This window comes from Ailuropoda melanoleuca, chromosome 12 (genome assembly GCF_002007445.2).
Source record: "Ailuropoda melanoleuca isolate Jingjing chromosome 12, ASM200744v2, whole genome shotgun sequence".
In the NCBI taxonomy this organism is placed as follows: domain Eukaryota; kingdom Metazoa; phylum Chordata; class Mammalia; order Carnivora; family Ursidae; genus Ailuropoda; species Ailuropoda melanoleuca.
In genome coordinates, this window is record NC_048229.1 from 4825881 (window position 1) to 4846202 (window position 20322).

Below are 20322 nucleotides of genomic sequence, written 5' to 3' on the forward strand. Positions count from 1 at the left end.
TGGCACAGCGGTTAAGCGTCTGCCTTCAGCTCAGGGCGTGATCCCGGCGTTATGGGATCGAGCCCCACATCAGGGTCCTCCACTATGAGCCTGCTTCTTCCTCTCCCACTCCCCTTGTTTGTGTTCCCTCTCTCGCTGGCTGTCTCTGTCTCTGTCGAATAAATAAATAAATAAAATCTTTAAAAAAAAAAAGGGGGGATCTATTTGGCTCTATTAGGGCACCAGTGTTCTCTAGCTCAGAAATGTGGTGGTGGATAAAGTGGGAGAGGTCCCTGCCCTCACAGGTGTGCATTCCAGGTGGGGGGGACAGCAAACAAATAAAGGAAAAAGTAAGGTACCTCCAGAGACTGATGAATGTCAGGAAAGCGATAAAAAACAAGGTGACATGATGAGAGGAGGGGCTAGGAGTGTTTCTAGAAGTGTCCTCTGAGGTTGCCATTGACGCTGATTCCTGAGGGGTTTGAAGGAATCAGGAAAAGAGCACTTTAGGAATTGGAGGAACTGCACGTGCAAAGGTCCTGAGGTAGCAAGATGCAGGCCAGAAACTAGTGGGCCGTGGCTGGAGTGTAGTAAGCTGAGAGGGTGGGGGATTGGGAGGGAGATGAGGTGGGGTGTCAGGCAGGGACTTACTCAAGCAGGGCCCTGTAGTTTGGATTTTAAGGATGATGGGAACCACTGGAGGGTTTTAAGCTGAGGAGCAGCACGAGGGCTGTTCTGCTGTGTGGGGAGTTGCAGTGGGGACAGGTGGGTGGAGAGGAATCCAGCAGGAGGCATTCTAGGCTATAAAACCTCTCTCGCCCCCTGCCCCTTGCCACAGGACCCTGCAATGGCTGGGGCAGGAGAATCAGGCCACTTTTACAGGTGAGGAAACTGAGGCACGTTCTATGCCTCTCCTGCCTTCTTGCTTCCTAAGTGACCTCTTTAGGGGAGGGTGCATCCCCGCAATCTTCTCTCTCAAGGCCCCCGAGGACCTGCCCCTTGCAGTTTGATCTGTGCGTGAGCATTTGATCCTGCTGGGCCTCCTTCCTTGGACTCCACGCTTCTGAGGGCGGGCACCGGGTCTGTGAGGTCCCCGCTGCGTCCCCAGCACTTGGTCAGGTGTGTGTGCAAATGAGTCTTTGTTGAATAAAGGGAGGAATGATGGGGGAGTAGCAGAGCTGGGGGTGAGACGCGGGGGAGGAGAGCGCGAGTGCAGGCCGCGGCCACCAGGGGGCGCTGCGGGACCGAGCCACGACTGTACTTTGAGACCGGCTAAATTATAGGTAAAAAATGAAAATTTGACGGACCGGGGCTGCACAATCTGTGCTCCCTTGTATGTTCGCGTTGAACAAGCTGACAGTTTGCACACATGAAGATATTGAGGAATATACCTGTGTGGAGTTAAAGGGGCCGTGAACATGGGAATTAGCGATGTCTGCGGAAGGCAGGATTTGCGACCGGGAAATGAGTATGATTCTTTCAGCCTGGGTGGCGGGGCCTCGCCTCCAGAGCGACCCTGAGTCTGACCGTGGACTTCCCATGAGCGCAGGGCCCAGGCCTCACGGCTGCCCTTGGTCTCCCGCCCGGACGGGCCCTGTCCTGATGCCCAACAGGTATAAAATGTCAGACCAGAGCTGGGCCCTGGTGTACGGCTTCCTCTCCTAAAATAGGTTGTTGCTAATGTTAATTGAGCACCTACTGTGTGCCGTGTATTATTTTAAATCCCCCGACGTGAGCTTGCGTCATTCTCCTCACCACCCAGGTGCATGCCCTTGTCACCATCATCTGGTTTTACAGGTGAGGAAACAGAGGCACAGAGTGGGGCAGTAAATGTCGGTGGTCTTAAGGCAGGTCAGAGTCTGAGGCCAGATGTGAGCCTGGGCGGCTGGGTCCATGGCATGTGTGCTCCGGCCCTGCCCTGTGCAGCCCCTTGTTGTCCCGTTAACCAGAACTCATCACTGCTACTGGCGACCAGGGACGTCTGCTTTCTCTTATCCTTCCTGGAATCCCACGGGGGAAACCAGCTTCGAGGAATATCCTCTCCAACCTAAGGGACAGACAGGTCCTGGCTTCGGAGTCTGTGAAGGTGGGGAGATGAAAGGGGAGGGCAAGCCTCGTTTCCCCCAGACACAACCCCAAGTCCCTCTAGCAGGAAGCCCTGCACACCCGGGATGGGCCCAACCACCATGGAAAGGCTCCCAGCAGGGGAACCTTCAGGCTCATTCCAGAGAGGTTGAGAATGGAAGGGAAGAAGAGTAAGAATAAATATTTCTAAAAATAGTACTTGGCTCTCCAAACCCTACAACAAAACTTGGAAGAGAGGGCAGCAGTTGGGGGGTGGGAAGCAGCCCAGGACTTTTGACTAGGGTTCACTGCTTTGGTTGGGGGGGTCCTGCTTCTCTGACCTCCCTCTCTGTGGCCGTGGAGCCAACCCCCGGGGAGGTCAGGCCGACTGTGTCTTCCCGAGGGTGAAGGCCAAATGACAAGGTCTTAGAGTCTGGAGTCATGAGTGCTTCCGGATTTCATGGCACATTTGCCACAAAGCCTTCGCCACAGCCAACTTGACAACATCCAGAAGTGCTTGGCTGAGGAAAAAGGGGGACCTTCAAGACAGAGCTGTTTGCATTCCGCTTTAAGCAACAGATGTGAACAACATTGGCCATGATGCACATTTCTGCAAACGAGGTCTCATTCACCCCCTCAACTTCCATGACGGAATGGGACTTCCTCTCCCCCGGGAAAACATTTCGGCAGATGGGTTGGAACGATGTGCTGCGGAGGCCACGAGAGCGGAGGCAGGGCCCGCGGCAGTTTTCCAGAACTGTGGAACATTCTTCTGGTCTCTGGGATCTTCGGTCTGTTTCCATGACCCACCCCATCTGCTCATCCTGGGGCTGCAAGATTTCTTCCATTTTAGGGGACAGAGACTCCCTGATGAGACACTAGTGTCTCCGGGCCCTGTTTCATGGTGTGCTCAGCTCTGTGGTCTCTGGCCGTGGCCACAACAGCTGTTTGAGGGAAGGACATGATGATTTCTCCCATGATATCAGCCTTGGAGGTCAGGCGGGCGGCAGGGTTTGGAAGCCAGAGCTGTTTGCTGAACTGGCCTGGCTTCACTGTGACCCTCAGGCAAGTCCCTTTGACCCCTCTGTTGTCCCGGCCAACGGGAATTAGAATTCCTGCCCTGTTCACTTCCCAGGTCCTCATGAGGATTGTAAAGGAGGACTTTTTATGCACTTCAGGCTGGAAATAGTTTGAGAAGGCTTTGAAGTACGTTTGCAAAGTAGTCTTGGAACAAACACTAACATCGAAGATGCCGTTTACCTAAGCAGTGACAAGGGCTAGTGGAGCTGAGCTGTAATACCGGCCATCACCAGGAGGTGTCACTGTCAAACACGTCACAGGCATCCTCGCACAGGTGAGTTCTTCCTGTGGCTTTTCTCTCTGTGTAAGACCGACTGCTTTAACCGATGTATGTAGATAAGTGCAGGTGAGTTCAAACGCCCACAGAACCAGGCAGCAATGTTAATATGCCTGGAAGGCCAGGTGTTTGGTAGGGTAGCTTGAGTGCTAGCTAGAGGGTGGAGGTATGTCCTGCCTAGAGCTCGGCTGGACAGCCAGTGGGTGTGGGAGGGGCAGTGGTGCTTTGCCTCCCCCAAAGCAACCCTTTGTCAACACTTGATACCATTATGGCTAAGATTGATGAAGATATGTAAAATCGTGAAAATGTATTGTCAGACCTGGGCTTAAAGAGAGTGGCGTTTTGTGCATTGCGCTCTGGGCAAGTGACAGCCCTCCCTCCACTCGCCAGCCCGGGCTGCCTTTATGTCATCCAAGATCCTGGCTTTGCCTTCAGGCACGCTGACGGCTGTCTTATTAGGATGCAGGCTATTGTTGCCAAGTCTGCCAATTTTTTTGTTTAATTTTCAAAAGAAGATGGTTTTTAAAAATGTAAAATTTCCTGATTTTTAATTCTTGGCAACAAGTACCAATTAAATAAAATACTATGTGGGCCAAATGAAATGCATCTTGGACAAGACTGAGTCTGTCGGTTTTTGAGCGGTACTTGCCTTTTCTTGTTCGTTGTGTGATCTAAGCAGGCATACCTGTGGCTAGAAACCTCTTCCTGGAGGTGTGTAGGTGGGTGTCTTTCATTAGCCAAATTCAGGGAACGTGTTTATCTTATATGCAGACTGGTAAAGTACATCCTATTTTGGGGTTTACAAATGGTAACAGTGAAGACACAGGTTTCTAGAGTCAGAACGAGGTATGACTCCTGGATCGGCCATTTACTAGCTGCGTGACCTTGGGCAAGTCACGTCACCTCTCTGAACCTCACCGTCCTCATCTGTACAAATGGGGCTAAAAAACATACCAGTGTGGTAGCCACGGGTAGTGCGTAACCACCTATTTTTAATTTTTACCTTCTGGCCACATGGGGATGATGCTTCCCTGGCCCCCTTGTGGTTGGATGGGGTCCAGTGATTCCTGCGGGAGTGGAGTGTTGTCAGGCTTTGCGGGTGGCAGCATTTAGTTGCTGGTGTGAGACCCTTCAGAACTCCTTTTCCCTCTGCTCCGTCCCAGAATGGGGACTGCACAGAGCACAGCCCCGAGCTGACTTCTGCAGAGTGAACAAGAAATCAGCCTTTGCTGTTTTAAGCTGCTAAGATCCGGGAGACTGCTTGTTACGGCCGCATGCACAACCTGGACCATCCCAACTGGTACAACCTGCTTCCAGGAACGTGGGATGGTTCGATGAAATAATGCATCGAAGGGCTTAGCGCGGTATCTGCACATAGCGAGCATGCAGTAAATGGTGGAGCCTTCTCCGTTCGTTCAACCAATATTTGCTAAGTGCCTGCGTCTTGCCAGGCCCTATTCTAGGCACTGGGGTTAGAGCAGTGAACAAAAGTGACCCCCAGATCCCTGACCCCTTGAGCTTCCAGTCTGTTGGCATGGGGGCATCTCCTCCCTCAGCTGGCTGCACGGGGAAAAGGGGGCTATTCGCTTTGTTCTGGACCCACGGGGGACTAAAAGCAAGTCTGCAGATACCATCAGTGGCAGGCAAACAGGGATTGCGGGAGCTCCTCCCTTTCAAGGAAGCAGCAGGCAGATTGTGCCCGTTTCCAGCCAGGCCACCCTGGGCTGCCCATGCGACGTCAGTAATGGAGCCAGGCCTTGGGCAGAGGCCAGTACCAACTTTGCCTGGGGAGCAGGCAGAATGGCTGGTACGAGGCATACCTGCACCCCACCCAGAAACTGTGGTGAAAGGGGGACATCAGGCACCTCTAAAAGGGCATTAACATTTTCCAATGCCTTTGTATGTGCTTAGGGCTTGCCTTATGTCTTTTAGTCCCCCCAGATTTCCCCTACAAGGAGGAATTCACTGCATTTTACAGTTGAGGAAGTTGAGGCTCAGAGAGGCCGAGTGAACTGTCGAAAGCTGCACAGCAAGGTAGCGTGGCAGCTGGGATTCAAACCCAGCTCTTCCCCCAAATCCTATGTGTGTCCCCTGTGCTGATCTCGTGTGATATTCTTGGGAATAGAGGAAAAGGCGGACACCACAGTACTGGGCTCCCGTCCCTTGTCAAGGAGACTCCCGGCCAAGGCAATCTTTTTGCTTTGTGGTTTTGATTATTTTTACCCTGTTGACAGGGAAACTACTGTGTGCGGGACCCTGCATGGCACTACCTGCCTCCCCTCATTCCATGCTCACAACGACCCATGGCAGTCAGTGTCCTTAACCCCATTCTACAGAAGAGGCCATCGAGGCTCATAGATACACGCTGTGTAGCCAGGTGGCCAGCTGGTATAGGGCAGCCTGTGGGGCTGACGCAGCACAGAGCTCTGCAGGCAGAGAGAGGGGTCAGAGGGAGGTTAAGGGCCATCCAGCTTCAGGTGCATGTCCCCTGGGGGCCAATTGGCAGGGAGCTGCCATAGTTTGTTGTCTCTGCCCATGACCCCAGGGCAGTGACAATTCTAGGGTAACTCCAGGTCATGTCCCAGGGGAAAAGAATGGCCTTGGACCAGACCAGAGGGTGCAAGCTAGTGGCCTATAGACATGTTGACTTTGGCTTACAGAGTGTTTAAAGGGGCGAAACAAAAACTAAATTAGTGGCCAATCCTTAAAACTCAAGGGATTTTGTATAAAATCTGCATTTCAGAAATCACAAGATCTGGCCACACAGGGCCCTCGTGCCTGCCCGGCCGCTGTTCCCTGGGTGGTTGCCGGTCAGAAAGGATGGACATTCTGTGTCATTGCTGGGGCCAGTCTCGCTCCTAAACGCTGCCACGCCCTGGTGGCCTTGGAGCCCTCGGCCCTGCACTGAGCCCGACCTCTTAGAACAGACTTCTAGAAGCTGGCAGAGGGCTGTCCCGGGGACGGGAACGCAGCAGCAGAACCCGAGACTGTATGACCTTACACAGCTAAGGGGCCTTGCAGGTGTGGCTTGGTTAAGGATGGCGAGGTGGAGGACGAGTCTAACCTGGGTCATGCAGGTGGCCCTATGTGGTCACAAGGGACTTGCAAGAGGGAGGCAGGGGGCGCCGAGTCAGAGACAGAGGCGGGAGGATGGAAGCAGAGGTTGGAGGGATGGACGTGAGCCGGGGACACGGGCGCCTGGAGAAACGGGGAAAGACAAGGGACGGATCGTCCCCGAGAGCCTCCCAAAGGAACGCGGTCCTGCGGACGCCTTGATTTTGGCTTCTGACCTTCAGAACCACAGGCGAATAAAGGTGAGCTGCTTTAAGCCACTGAAGGCGTAGTCATTTGTCCCGGCAGCCTTAGGAAATGAGCATGGTGAGGGGACCACACGGCTGGCGGCAGAGACCCCACAAGTCCCGCCCCGCCCAGTGTATGCACCTCTCTCTGTGAAGTCATTTCATCTCGGTAACCCTATGAGAAAGTGAGGCACAGAGAGGGCGAGCCACTTGACCCGGGTCACACAGCCCGTGGGGGCTCAGTGTGGACTTGAACCTGGGCCATGGAGCTCCAGTCCTGCTTTCATGGCTCTCGCTGCTTTTTATAACCAAAGGTCAGAAGCGCTTTGTTTTCTCTGTGTGTGTGGTGTGGGCTGTGCTGTGCTGGGTCTTGGCCATTTGTCCCTCCCTCCCAGCCCCTCCTTCTCCACCTTGCCCCTTGCCCCTGTGGCTGGCCCCTCCTTGGGCTTCTGGCAGATTCACCGATGGGCGGCCCTGGCAGGAGGTGGGAGGAAGTGGGAGGTGTGTACCCTCCAGAGTCCTCCTTGCTCCCGCTGCCTGTGGCCACTCCGGCCCCTGCAGGCCTTGCACCCGCCCTGCCCCTGAACTGAGGGCAGCTCCTGCCTGGCCTCCTCCGCAGCCCCCACGCCCCCGAGCTCTGCATCGTGTCCTCTCCCCCGCCGCTTCGCCCCCTTCCCCCGGATGCTGGCCCCCGGGCTCCTCCTGCCCCTGCCTGGCACTGCCCACATCTCTGTCGGTAGTTCCCTTGATGGAAACCTCTCTAACCACTGGCTCTGTGTCCCATTTCCAGCTTGGTATTCGGGGGCCATCGCAGCTGGTCCCCGCCGCCACCTCATGGGGTGGGTTTATGAGCCCATTTTACAGTGGAGGCAACACAGGCCCAGAGAGGTTGAGTTACTCCCCCAAGGTGACCAGCTGGCTAGTGATAGGGCTGGGATCTGAGCCCGGGCCGGCCTCTGCCCTGCACCCCATCTCCCTAACTGCAGCTATGGCCCAGCGTGCCCCCTGCCCCCAGCTCCCAGCCTCGGGTTTCCTCCTCTGTAAAATAAAGGGGACACATAGTAACAACCCTGGAGTGTTCATCTGTGGACAGGGTCGGTCCTTGTACTTACCACCCCCACCCCCGCCCATCTAGAAATGATGGGCTGTGCTCCCTTTGTTTAGAGGTTGACCCTAGATGGTTAAGCTGTGTGCGTGTCTGTTTTCTTCACAAAGTTGACACCTGTACGGTCCTCTCGCATCTTCTGAAGCACATCCAGGCTCCTCACGCCGTCCAGCTGCCCGTCAAGCCTTCACCAGAGGCTGGTCAGACTTGTGGGTCTCAGCCCCGGCGCTATTGGCCTCTGGGCCGTCCTGGCTGCTGTCGGACGCTTAGTGGCATTCCTGGCCTAGGCCCACTAGCTGCCAGTAGTGCCCAGCCCTTGGTTGTGACAACCCAAAGAACGGGTTCCAAACAGTGCCCCACATCCTCTGGGGTAGAGTCACCCCTGCCTGAGAACCGCTGATTTTGAGTTTGACTTTTCACTCGTACGTGGAGCAAAGAGGCTTTTCAAAGTGTGACTTCACTGGGCCCTCGTTGTCCCAAAATGTCCCCCAGAAATGTTCATCATGTGAGCCCCACTTTTGGTTGCCCCTCGAATCTCCAAAAGCCCTTTTCGTTGTTGCAAAGGGGGTGGGTGTCCACTGTCTCTTTCTCTGCCCGTCCAAAGCCTGTGTTTGCCCGGTCCCCGAGGAGCCCCTCCCAGAACCCTGTTCCCTCTGGACTTTGGCAGCTGTATCTTCCGCTCCGGAGGACCCAGAGGAGTTGCAAAATGGGATTTCCTCCAGACGCTCTTCCCTCGACCTCTCTGCCCCTGGAGGGAATTAATTTCCTGGAAAAAAAAAAAAAAATCACTGCCTGTCTCCTCTGCGGTTCTAGCCCACCCTGTTGCAGGACTGGTGTTGGTGGGCTGCTCCTCGGTGCCCCCTGATTTGGGGATGGGGAAGGAGGGGAGGGGGTCCAGGAGGGGGGAGGAGAGCAGAAGCCCAGCTGCTGCCCTGAAATCCTCTCCTTCCTGCCACCTCCTGCCACCCTGTGAGCTTTGTCATTGAAGAGGCAGGACACACACAGGGCCCCAAGATATCCATTTGTCTCCCTCATTTGCAAGCACTGAATGAAACCGTTCAGCATTTCCCGACAGGGCAGAATGCAGCAACTCCAAATGAGCTATTTATGGGCCATTTTTTTCAGCATTACTTGCATATTATAATTAAGAGATAATGTCAGTGGAATAGAACATTGTCACCGGGTAATGGTCTCCTGCTGCTTCCGAAATGTCAAGGCAAAGTCACAGCATTTATCAAAAATAAATGTTGGCGGGAAGACGCGACGTTTGTTTTCACAGCAGGGACATTAATCCCGGGACAACGATATGGCAATGTCTTTATTTCTCTTTTCCGGAGTGACGGATGCCAGCAACGATCCCGTCTGATGGATGTAGGGTCTTGCCGGTGGCTGGGGGGTGGGCAGTTGGGGCAGACGTGCTGGCTGCCTGGCTCGGTGGCCACGTTTGGGTGGGGCTGGCTGTCCCCAGCCGCTGCCCAGAATCAGCAAATTGCTCTGCACCAATGTGCCGATGTGCCGCCGGCGGCCTGCGGGTGTCCTGGCTCCGGACTGGGCAGGCGTCTTCTGCAGCCGGAGGCAGGCTGATTGGGTGGGTAGAGGGCGGACATTTGGCAGAGGTCCTCCTTCCTGCCACCGCGCCGGTCCCTGGGGAGTGGGCATGATGATGGAGAGGTGTACCCTGGGGCAACCCCAATTTCTGCATCACTGCCCAAGGGGGACAGGCCCAGGAGAGGGCCGCTAAGACACTCGGCCACCGGCCACTCCTGGTGATCGGGGACCCACTGTCTTGCACTTTGGCCCAGGGACCTCTAGCTCTGCAGGCAGCCTCCACGGCCGTACTGGATGTCCTCCCCGTCTGACATCTCCTTGGCATTGCTGCCCTGAGTGATCTTTCTCAAGTGGACAGCTGATCCTGCAGCTGATCCCATAATCCCCCTGGGCCCCCCGGACAAAGTCCTGCCTTCTCGAGGGTTCCAATACAGCTTTCCCAAAGTCTTTGCAATTCCTGCAAAGGGCCGGCTCCATTCCCCACGCCGCACCCCCCCCCCCCAGCAGAGGCCTCTACTCTTTCCTTCTGCTTGGGATGCCCTTCTCTCCTCCTGCTTACACACAAGCCCAACCTGGCTGTCTCCCACCTCTTCTTCAGGCCTCCATTCCATCAACTCCTCCTCCAGGAAGCCCTCCCTGACTCCCAAGCCTTGGATATGTGCTTCCCCTGAGGCCCCTATGCTTTGGCCCTTGTGTGAATCACACCAACATGACTGCTTGGGTCTTGGTCTGTGTCCCCCTCTCGGCTCTGAGTGGCACGAGGGCAGCTCTGTTCCTGGATGCACACTAGGTGTTGAATACGTGTGTGTTGCAACAGGTGAAGCATGAATGAACCGAGGGAGGCCATTTACGTGAGTTTGTATGAGTTACCTATTGGCAGAATAACACTGCATAACACATCGCCCCAAATATCAGTGACCTCGAACAGGAAGCATTTCTTTGACTCGTGAGTTTGCAGGCCAGCAGTTGAGGCTGGCCCGTGGCTGATGGAGGGAGGGTGGCCTCAGCTGGGATTACAGGGGGGCCCTGTGCTGCTCCCCCCAGTCTGTCCACCAGCGAGCTTGTCTGGGTGTGATCCTTGGTGATGGCAGAGGCGCAGGAGGGCAGGCCTGGCGTGGCCTCGTGGGGAGCCAGCTTCCTGCTACTTCCATTGGCGGGAGCCAGTCTCCAGGCCAGTTCAGACTCAAGGACCTGGGACATAAACTTTCCCTGCTTAGTGCAAGGGACTGAAAGCCACATGGCAAAGGGCATGGCATTGGGATCCTCAAGGCGGTCTGTCGCGGTTTGAGTCAAGGTCTTACAACACACAGCGGGCGCCCAGACATTGCTGCACACCTATAGTGAATCTTCCGATGGTGGCGAAGACGGCAGGGTGCACACGAGTGTGTGTTTATCGTGATGACGTAACATGTATCGTCAATCCCATTTTTAGTGCAGGCCAGTGGTGTTAGACATATTCACAGGGTTATCAAACCCCCGGAACATTTTCATCTGTCAAAGCGATATTCTGTCCCCACGAAACACCAAGACCCCAGGCCCCTCCCCTGGCCCGGGGCGCCCCCAGCCCGCGTCCTGTCTCTATGACCGTGACTCCTCTGGCCCGCCTCGTGTGGATGGAATCGGGCGGTACTGCGCTTTCTCGACTGGCTTCTTTCACGTAACACAATGTCCTTGAGTTCGGACGTGCTGTAGCAGGTGTCGGAGTGGCCTCACTTTTCAAGGCTGAATCACACTCCGCTGTGTGGACAGAGCACATTCTGCGCTCCCACTCGTCCGCGGACGGACACTCGGACTGCTTCCGTGTCCCAGCTGTCGTGGCTAGTGCTGCTGGGTACGTGGGCGCGCCCATACCCCTTCGAGATCCTGCTGCGGCCCTCTGGGGAGTATGCCCACGAGTGGGATTGCTGGATCAGAGGGGCTGTGTTTGAGCCTCGGCGGGGAGGAAGCCTGCGGGACAAGAACAGGGACCCGCACACTGAACAGAGCAGCGGCGGTATGCTGGGCGAGCTCCAGGGTCAGGTGGTCCGGCTTAGAGCCCAGCCCTGCTGCTTCCTCATTGCGTTTTCTCAGGTGGGTCGCCGGCTCTGCTGCTCAGTTTTGTCGTCTGTGAAATGGGGATACGGATAGTACTGATTCATAGAGAGAAAGATGAGATGAGTAAGAGCAGTGGCTGGCACATCGCACGTGCTTAGTAAATAATACCCGTGTGTTGTTTTAGGCAAAGTTCTTGTCTGGTGATCATTCCTTTGACACCTCCCCCACCCGCCACCCCCTTCCGTTCCCGGGGGTGGAATGTGTTGTAGCTGGCAGGCGGCTGGGGGAGATGCCTTTATTCTCTATTGAACACACCCAGAGTTGATCAGTGCCGGGGAAGCCCCATGGGTGGCTGGGCTGGAGTTTGCTGACCAGCCTGGGTCTCAGGAGGGGTGAGGGCTGCTGCCAGTGTGGCCGTGTGGCCGTGGGCAGGGCAGGAGGGAGGTTTCCTGCCTCGCAGATGTTCAGCGCCCTGATTCAGAGGCCTCCCTGGCCAAGCCTCCTCTTCCCCTGCCCAGATTGCAATTTGGGCCCGGCAGGAAGAGAGAAATGAGCTTGCATAATAGAGGAACATTTGGTTCTTTCGGCTGGGCCTGGAGAGGGGGAAGATTTCTGTGCTGAAGTGTGCAGTGCGGGGGCAGACTAGAGAGGTTTCCTGCTGCCGGGCAGGGGGGAGCCCAGTCCACCCACAGTGGGGGCCTCTGCTGAGGGCCAGATGGACGTGGGGGGGGAGAGGCAGCTCCCCTGCCCCCTCGTCCGGGAAGGGCAGACAGGGAGGGGGCAGGGGGCACTGTGACTTTGCTATTTTCAGAGACAGGAGAGAGGGTTCAAGACAAACCACACAGGGCAGTGCTGTGGCCTCAGGGATGCTGGGCCAAGCACACACCCGCAGCCGGCTGTCCGTCTGTCCCGGGGCCCTTCAGGACACTTCCTTTTCAGCCCAGAGAGATCTGTGACCTCAGCACAGGGTTGAACCTGAACTTCCTGATCCAAGGGGATGGGTTTGAGCCGCCATGGTGGGCCCTCCCCAGGACCACGGGGCTGGACAAGAGAGAGAGACAGAGAGAGACAGAGAGAGACAGACAACAACACAGACTGGCCGAGGTCAGTAGGTCAGTTCCCAGATGTAACACCCTCACCCGTAATTGGACCCCTGGCTCTGCTGTTTGTCAGGGGATTGAGATGGGACAATCACCCCCACTACCGGGGAGGGGGGTTCAAGGCCAGGATGGAGACACAATCGTGACTCTGGAAGGGCTTTTGTAATTCTCAGTGTGTGGTTCGCGTCCCTGACCTGGTTTAGGCCTTGTGACAGTGCCGGGAGCTTGGGGGCAGCGTCTCCGTCTTTGGACAAGTATTTGCTGGGTACCCCTCCGTCCCAGGCCCTGTTCTATGTGCTGAGGTGCCGCAGGGAGCAGAGCAGATGAAGAGCCATACGCCGGGGGAGGCTACGTTCTGGGGGAAAAGGCAGGTGCAGAGCAAGGACACACCTACCAAAGACCATCACATCCTCACGGAGGGCACGTCTGTGCCCTTTGCCGTGTGACTTGGCACTTCTCCACACCAACAGGGCAGGGTGCGTTTCCCCACCCCTTGACTTCGGGTGTGGCCGAGAGACTAGCTTTGACTTGCTTTGTCCAAATCAATGAAGTGGAAGTGATTCTGTGCCAGTTCTGTCCCCAGCCCTCAAGGGACCTTGTACCTTCGCCGTCGTGTGAGATAAACACATCCTGGACTGGCGCCCGCTGATGCACGGAGGTGGAGAGACAGGTGGAGCGGCCAAGTCTGGCCTGGGTCAGCCACCTGGCAGAGCTGTAAATGAGCACGCGTGATTGTTTTCTTGCTTTTGAAAAATTTTAAGTCATCTCTACACCCAACGTGGGGCTCGAACTTACAACACTGAGATCAAGACTGGTATGCCCCAGACGCCTGGGGGCCTCAGTCGGTTGGGTGTCTGCCTTCGGCTCAGGTCATGGTCCCAGGGTCCTGGGATCAAGCCCCACATCGGGCTCCCTGCTCAGCGGGGAATCTGCTTCTCCCTCTGCCTGCCGCTCCCCCTGCTCATGCTCGCTCTATCTCTCTCCTAAATAAATAAATAAAAGTCTTTAAAAAAAAAACCCCAAAAGACTGGTGTGCTCCACCGACGGAGCCAGCCAGGCACCCCGTGTGATTGTTGCTTTAAGCCAATGAGTCGAGGGGTTATTTGTTATGAAGCATATTGGTGGCAATAGCTAACTGATAAAACCAGCTATTGGTAAGTGCTGTTACTAACCTCAGTCTATAGCCAAGGAAACCAAGGCCCAAAGAGGTGAGCTTCTTAACATTATAGAGTGAACGTGTCCAAGCCCAGACGAGAACCTGACTCTCTTGTCTCCACCTGGCTTTATTCATTCAGCACGTTTTCATTGAGCAACTACTGTGAGCTTGTAATTGTACTGGGAGCTGGAGATCGCGCAATGGAAAAGACATTCCTTCTTCAAGCAACCTTTGTTTACAAAGGACGTGGCTTTTCTTGGAGTCTCCACTGAAGTCAAGACTTGAGTCCCACCCCCTGGTGTGTGTAATACCGCCCCCCCCCGCCCCCCGGAACCTCTCACAGCCGTGACAAGATGTGCAAGATGTGGGGCTCCAATTGGCCAGGCTGGATCATGTGTCCACCCCCTGTTGCTGGGAGAAGGATGGCCTGACGTGAACCGTATGGACTGACAGCAGTGGAGAGACGGTTTTCCCAAAGAAGAAGTGGGTGCTGTTACATCTTAAGAAGTGGGCAGAGAAAAAAAAAAGCAATGCTCACTCCAGACATCTGGGGTCCTGACTGAGACCCCCCGGGCAGCTCTGTGGTCCTCAGGGAAGGCCCCCCTGGGTCCACAGCTGCTCCGGGCCTCCGCCTGCCTCCGACGTCCTCACGGGAGCTCTGCCCGCCACTCGGAAGATCAGATGCGATTTATTCCTGGCATCAGAGCTGCCACTTGCTGCGAGGTGCTTTGCAGCGGAACAGTAAGTTACAGGGCCATTTATCTTGCTGGCGGCTTCTGATCAAAAGAGCAGCCTGCGCAGACAGGCCCTTTAACGAACACGATCAGGGCTGTTCATTTAGAAACCAGGAGACCTTGAAATTGGCTTTAATTGAAGGGGTGAGAAGAGAGGGGTTTGGCTGGGTTGGCTCCGATTGGAAGCCCCTCATCTCCAGAAAGGTCACAGCACTGGGCAGACCCGGCTTTGAATCCGGGCCGGGCCTCTACACCTGACTCTGGGCAGGCTCTGTGACCTCCTCCAGACTCGGTTTTCTCACCTGTGAAATGGACATGTATCGGTCAGCACCAGCTCCATTATGCTGTAGTAACAAACAACCCCCCAAATCTCCTGGCTGGAAACAGGCAACATTTATTTCTCATTCATGCTATATGTTTCCCAGGCCTCAGCTGTGGGCTCTGCTCCGCACGTCCTCACTCAGGCAGCCAGACGGATGGAGCACCCCGTCTGCAACGGGGAGCATGCCCGGGCTCAGAGCAAACTGTGCACCTGTTCTTACAGTGTCTTTACACGAGCAGCTTACATCACCTCCGCTCACATCTCATTGGTCCAGCAAATCACATGGCCGTGCTGAACTTCTGGGGGTGGGGGTGGGAGTAGAGAAAAGTCCTACTGTGTGACTGTTAGCAGGAAAACCAGAAGCATTATTCTTTATCAGAGAGCAATTCTGCTGAGCCATCCTAGAAGTCAGGGTTTGTCTTCTCCCTCCTGGAGATGCTGATTACCTGCCGCTAATCCACGCCTTCCTTGCAGGCCAGATCGGTCACCCTCCCGCCACTCCCTCCGCTGCGAACTTCAGTGAACAGCAGTCCTCTCTCTGCTGCTAAATATCAAAGCAGGTCAGGCTCGCATTTAAGAACACATATGGTGGCCTCTCTCAAGACCCCCAAATCTGGCTCAGAGAGGGCTGGGACCAGGGATTTACCTCTCACTGTATCCCCGGGATAGAACAGTGCCTGGTACACAGTGAGTGCTCAGTGATTATTTGTTGCAATTACTAAATGATGCACCCAACATCACATGCCCTGGAAAATGTCAGGGGCAGGATTCTAAGTGCTCAGTGCAGCTCTCCCCAGGGGTCATTGCTTACTGCTGAGCCCTCACCATATGCCAGGCCTCCTGAGCCAACTGCATTAACTCCTTAATCCTCCAAACAACCCCCACCCCACCATGGTCGGCACCACTGTGGCAGGATTTAAAAAAAAATTTTTTTTTTAAATTTCCCCCAGTTCTATTAAGATGTAATTGACATGACGTTGTAGTTTTGGGTGTACAACTTGACGACCTGGTATGTGTGTATATTATAAAATGATCACCATCATAAGTTTAGTTACCATCCATCACCACACATAGTTATAATTTTTTTTCTTAGGATGAGATCTTTTAAGATTTACTCTCTTAGCAACTTTCAAATATACAATACGGTATTAACTCGAGGCAGGAATCTTTACTGAGATACTCATTCATGTTTAGTTACCCTGTAACTTTCCCTCCTCTGATTCCAAGACAGTATCTAGCCCTTTGTCTTTTCTTGATTTTTTAACAAAGATTTTGTTTCTTTATTAGAGAGAGAGCCGGAGAGACAGAGCATGAGCAGAGGGGAGGAGGCAGAGAGAGAGGGAGAAGCAGACTCCCTGCTGAGCAGGGAGCCCGATGTGGGACTCGATCCCAGGACCCTGAGATCATGACCTGAGCTGAAGGCAAATGCTTAACTGACTGAACCACCCACGCACCTCAATTTTTGTTTTTGCCAAGCAGAGGGTAGAAGCTTCTGGAAGATAGTCCATCTGCGTTATATTAATCTGGGCTCTCTAGAGACATAGACCAACAGGATCTCTCTCTCTCTGTCTCTCTCTGTAAGGAGACTTACTATAAAGAATTGGCTCATATGGTTATGGGGGCTGAGAAGTTTCAGTCGGCTATCTGCACGCTGGACCTAGGAGAGCCAATTGTTAAGCTTCAGCCCAAACCTGAGTCCAAAGCCAGGGGAAAACCAATGTCCCAGCCTGACGACAGTCAGACAGAGAGAGCAGATTCTCCCTTATTCACCTTTTTGGTCTATTCAGACCCTCAACTGATTGGACAAGGCCCACCCACACTAGGGAGGGCAATCTGCTTTACTTAGTCTCCCAATTCAAATGCTAATCTCATCCAAAAAGACCCTCATGGACACACCCGGGATAATGTTTAGCTAAATATCTGGGCAGCCCACATTCCAGTCAGGTTGATACATAAAATTGACCATCACATACCTTTTGGAAAGCCCCATTTAGTAGGGTAGAGGTTCAGCTGCTGTAACAGAACCCCCCCAACAACACAGTGGTTGAAATAAGAGAGAAGCCTGTTTCTCTTTAATGGAAGAGTGATGAGGGAGGGTGTGGACACAAGGAAGCCGGGAGTTCAGCTCTGCAGTCCTGGGGGGGAGGGCTGGACCTTCCATCTCATTCCAGCACCCCTAGGGCATGGTCCTTCATGGCGTGGGCGGAGAGGAGTCAAAGACAGATCCCCATCCAGCTCTCAGAGAGGGGGTGGGAAGGAGGCAGGCAGCATTACCTGGTAAGCAGGTGAGGTGGAAACCGCACACGGCTTCTGCTCGCATTCTGACGGGAGCAAAGGGGGGCTGGCAGGGGTGTCCCTGGCTCAGCAGCCGTGGTCCAGTGGGAATTTTCTCACAGTGGGACAGGAAGCATCCTGAGCTTGCACAGAAGCTGCTATTGGTTCTGGAGGGGGAGCAAGAGAGGGAGTGAGACTTTCACAGGCTGGGGTCAGCAGGAACGAGGCACTTCTGGTGACCTCATTCCATGGAGGTGACCCGGCGAGGTGACATGGTCTAGAAGCTGTGTCATGCGCCAGGAAGGGGGTGCTCTAAGCAAAGAGGCCCCAGTGTGGACAAGCCCCGTCCTCCCACACAACATGGATGCTGAAGAATTTCACACCAGATCCCAGTGTCTCAGGGTCCTCAGCGGGGCGCCGTGGCCAGAGGGACCTCTCAGACATTTGGTCTCTGAAGCAACCCAGCATGGAGGAGTCGTAGTCCTGAAACGGAGACTGAATTTTCTGTCATCTTGGAAGGATGAGGGCCTGGGATTGGCTCTACACTGATTGGAAAGAGAGAAAAATCAGTGTATCTTACAGATGTGGATCTGTGGCCTGGGCTGTATGCCCATTGTATTGATATCCCTGTTTTACAGAGTGAGGAGATGTGCTCAGAGAGGTCAAGCCACTGAGTCCTGGTCACACAGCAAGTCCCCGATAACTGTGGGGTTTGGAACAGGGTCCGTAGTGTGCAGATCTTACCCCTCGGCCCTGCTTGGTGTACAGGCATCATGTAGGGTGTAAGTGCAGGGCAAGGAGGAGGAATTGGGGTGGTGGCGGATGCTGGGGGCCTGAGTAGATGTCTGTGATGTGTGAGGTAGGTTTACCAGGCATTCTAGAAGGTTCAGCAGGCTGCACCCTGGGAAGCCTCCTGGAAGCTCTTAATACGTATGTCCCAGAAGCAAAGGCTGTTTTCTCAGCAAGTTGTCTCCCACTGTCAGCGCCCACCGCAGGCTGGGGTGGAAGGGACTGTGAATCACTCGAAGCTGCTCCCGGACCAGGCTCCTCCCTCGCTGAGCATCTGCTTGGAGAAGCGAAGCCGCCTCTCAGGCTGGAAAGGCAGTTAGCTGTGGGATGCGTGGCTAAGAGCTTGGTCTGGCCTGCCACTTCCGGGCGAGGCTGGTTAATTCACCTCTCTGAGCCTCGGCGTCCTCATCTCTGAAATGGACCCAATAACACCACTGCAGGTACAGTTCAATGAGAAAACAGGTGGATAGTTTAGCCCCGTAACGCTGGCATTTTCTTATAAAGTTGAATTTTCTTGTCCTGTGCTGAGCCGTTTTTCTCTTAGGTGCACGCCAGAATGAAACTTGCACGTGCCCCAGGCACCAAGAATGTGTAAGAATGTGCCCAGCAGCACTATGCACTGTAGCAAAACCTGGAGTCAACCAAAGTACTCGCAGGAGGGGAAATGGATAAGTTGTGGCGAAAGCACAGGGTGGAACATTACACAGCAGTGGAAACGAAGGCACATCAGCTCCAGCCCCACATGTGTTGGAGCTCGATGACACAGTGCTCAGCTCAGCTTCCCGACTTCACTGCTCTTATATTTTCTCATTATTTTTCAATAGCAGCTTTATTGAGGCATAATTCACGTATAATAAATCACGCGATTCGATGGATCTTAGTTTCTTCGCAGACTTGTGCAACCATCACCACAATCAGTTGTCAAACATTTTCCTCGCCCTGAAAAGGAACCCCAACCCCCCACCCATGCCCTGTGGTCCACCACCCAGCCCCCGGCAACCACCAAGCTACTTTCTGTCTCCGTGGATTGGCCCTTTCTGGACACTTCCTATCCGTGGAATCACACAGCATGTGATCTGTTGTGCCGGCTCCTTTCACTCAGTGTGGTGCCTCCAGAGTTCATCTGTGTCTGTAGCAGGTGTGAGAGCTCCGCTCCTTGTTACCGCTGGATCATAATCCACTGGATGGACTTACGTACTCGTCAGTTGATGGACATCTGGGTTGTTCCTGTTTCTGGGCTACTGTGAATGGTGCTGCTGTGAATATCTGTGTACAAATGTTTGCGTGGCCCTCTGTTCTCACCTCTCCTGGGATTGCTGACCTTTGGGGCAGGGTAGTTCTAGGTTGCAGGGAGCCGTCCCAGACACTTGAGGCTCAGCAGCGCCCCTGATGCCTAACCACTGGATGTCAGTAGGATGTCACCCGCCAGCCACTTGCGACAATCAAAAATGGCTCCAGACCTTGCCAATGTCCCTGGAGGCAAAATCGCCTGTGGTCGAGAATCACTGGGATAGAACAAGAACACCTAGTCACAGAAGGATACATGCACCACCACACTCCGGGTGGGGCGTTTGAGAACAACCACAGCTCAGGACCCTGTTATTTCGGGCAATGGTTCTCAGAGTGCGGCCCCAGGGCAGCAACCTGCTCTCGAGAAGTGTTAGAAATGCAGATTCTCAGGCCCGACTCCAGATCTGGGGAATCAGACACTCCGGGGGCAGGGCCTGGAATCTCTTTTCACAGGCTTCTGGGTGATTCTGAGCACATGCGTGTGAGAACCACGTTAGGCACACACGTGCACACACGTACACCAATACTCTGTATGTAGAAAAGCACGGGAACGATGAACACACCTTCAAGATCGTGTGTCTGGCCCCGATGGAGGATGATGTGCACGTGCATGAAATCAGGGAATGGCGCTCACTTGTGGGGTGAGCTGGGGGCACACGGGTCCCTGCATGAGTCCTCACAAGGGAGGAGAGCCAGCAGTGTCCATGACATTATGGAACAAGAAATTTAAAAGTGCAAATAGAAATGAAGAAATTGGGACACCTGGGGGACTCAGTCCGTGAAGCGTCTGCCTTCAGCTCGGGTCCTGATCCCAGGGTCCTGGGATCGAGTTCCGTGTGGGGCTCCCTGCTTCTTCCTCTGCCCCTCTCCCTGCTTGTGCTCTCTCACGCTCTCTCAAATAAAATCTTAAAAAAAAAAAAAAAGAAATGAAGAAACAGACAAACGTGCAGAATGAGAACAAGCACCCATCAATAATGGCATGAGGCATGAGATTTGGGTGAACCCGATTCTGTGGGCCCTACTGCTACATCCAAGTTTATTGTTGAAAGGGGAGTAGGGGTCTTGAACGGCCCCCACAAACCAGCCCTGGCCTCTGCTGCCTGGCTGGTCACCGTGAGTTTTGCAGACACCCCTTGGCTCTAGAAGTTAGGAAGAGTTGCTAGAGTTCATTGAGCTGTTGCTGCGTGCCAAGTCTATGCAAGCTTCAGCGCACACAATCACACCGGTTCATGGGGTCCCATTTCACTGATGGGGAAACTGAGTCTCAGAGA

At 54.3% G+C, this 20322-nt stretch overlaps 1 protein-coding gene across 1 annotated transcript in view; it reads left to right on the forward strand.

The window, feature by feature from the left end:
• SCARB1 (scavenger receptor class B member 1) overlaps window positions 1-16026 on the forward strand; it is a 97781-nt gene extending 81755 nt beyond the window's left edge. Inside the window, exon 13 of the mRNA XM_034639652.1 lies at window positions 13782-16026. Within this exon, the coding sequence (XP_034495543.1) occupies window positions 13782-13808 (27 nt within the window). The 3' untranslated portion in view covers window positions 13809-16026. The remainder of the gene's footprint in view (window positions 1-13781) is intronic.
• The last annotated feature ends 4296 nt before the right edge of the window (window positions 16027-20322 follow it).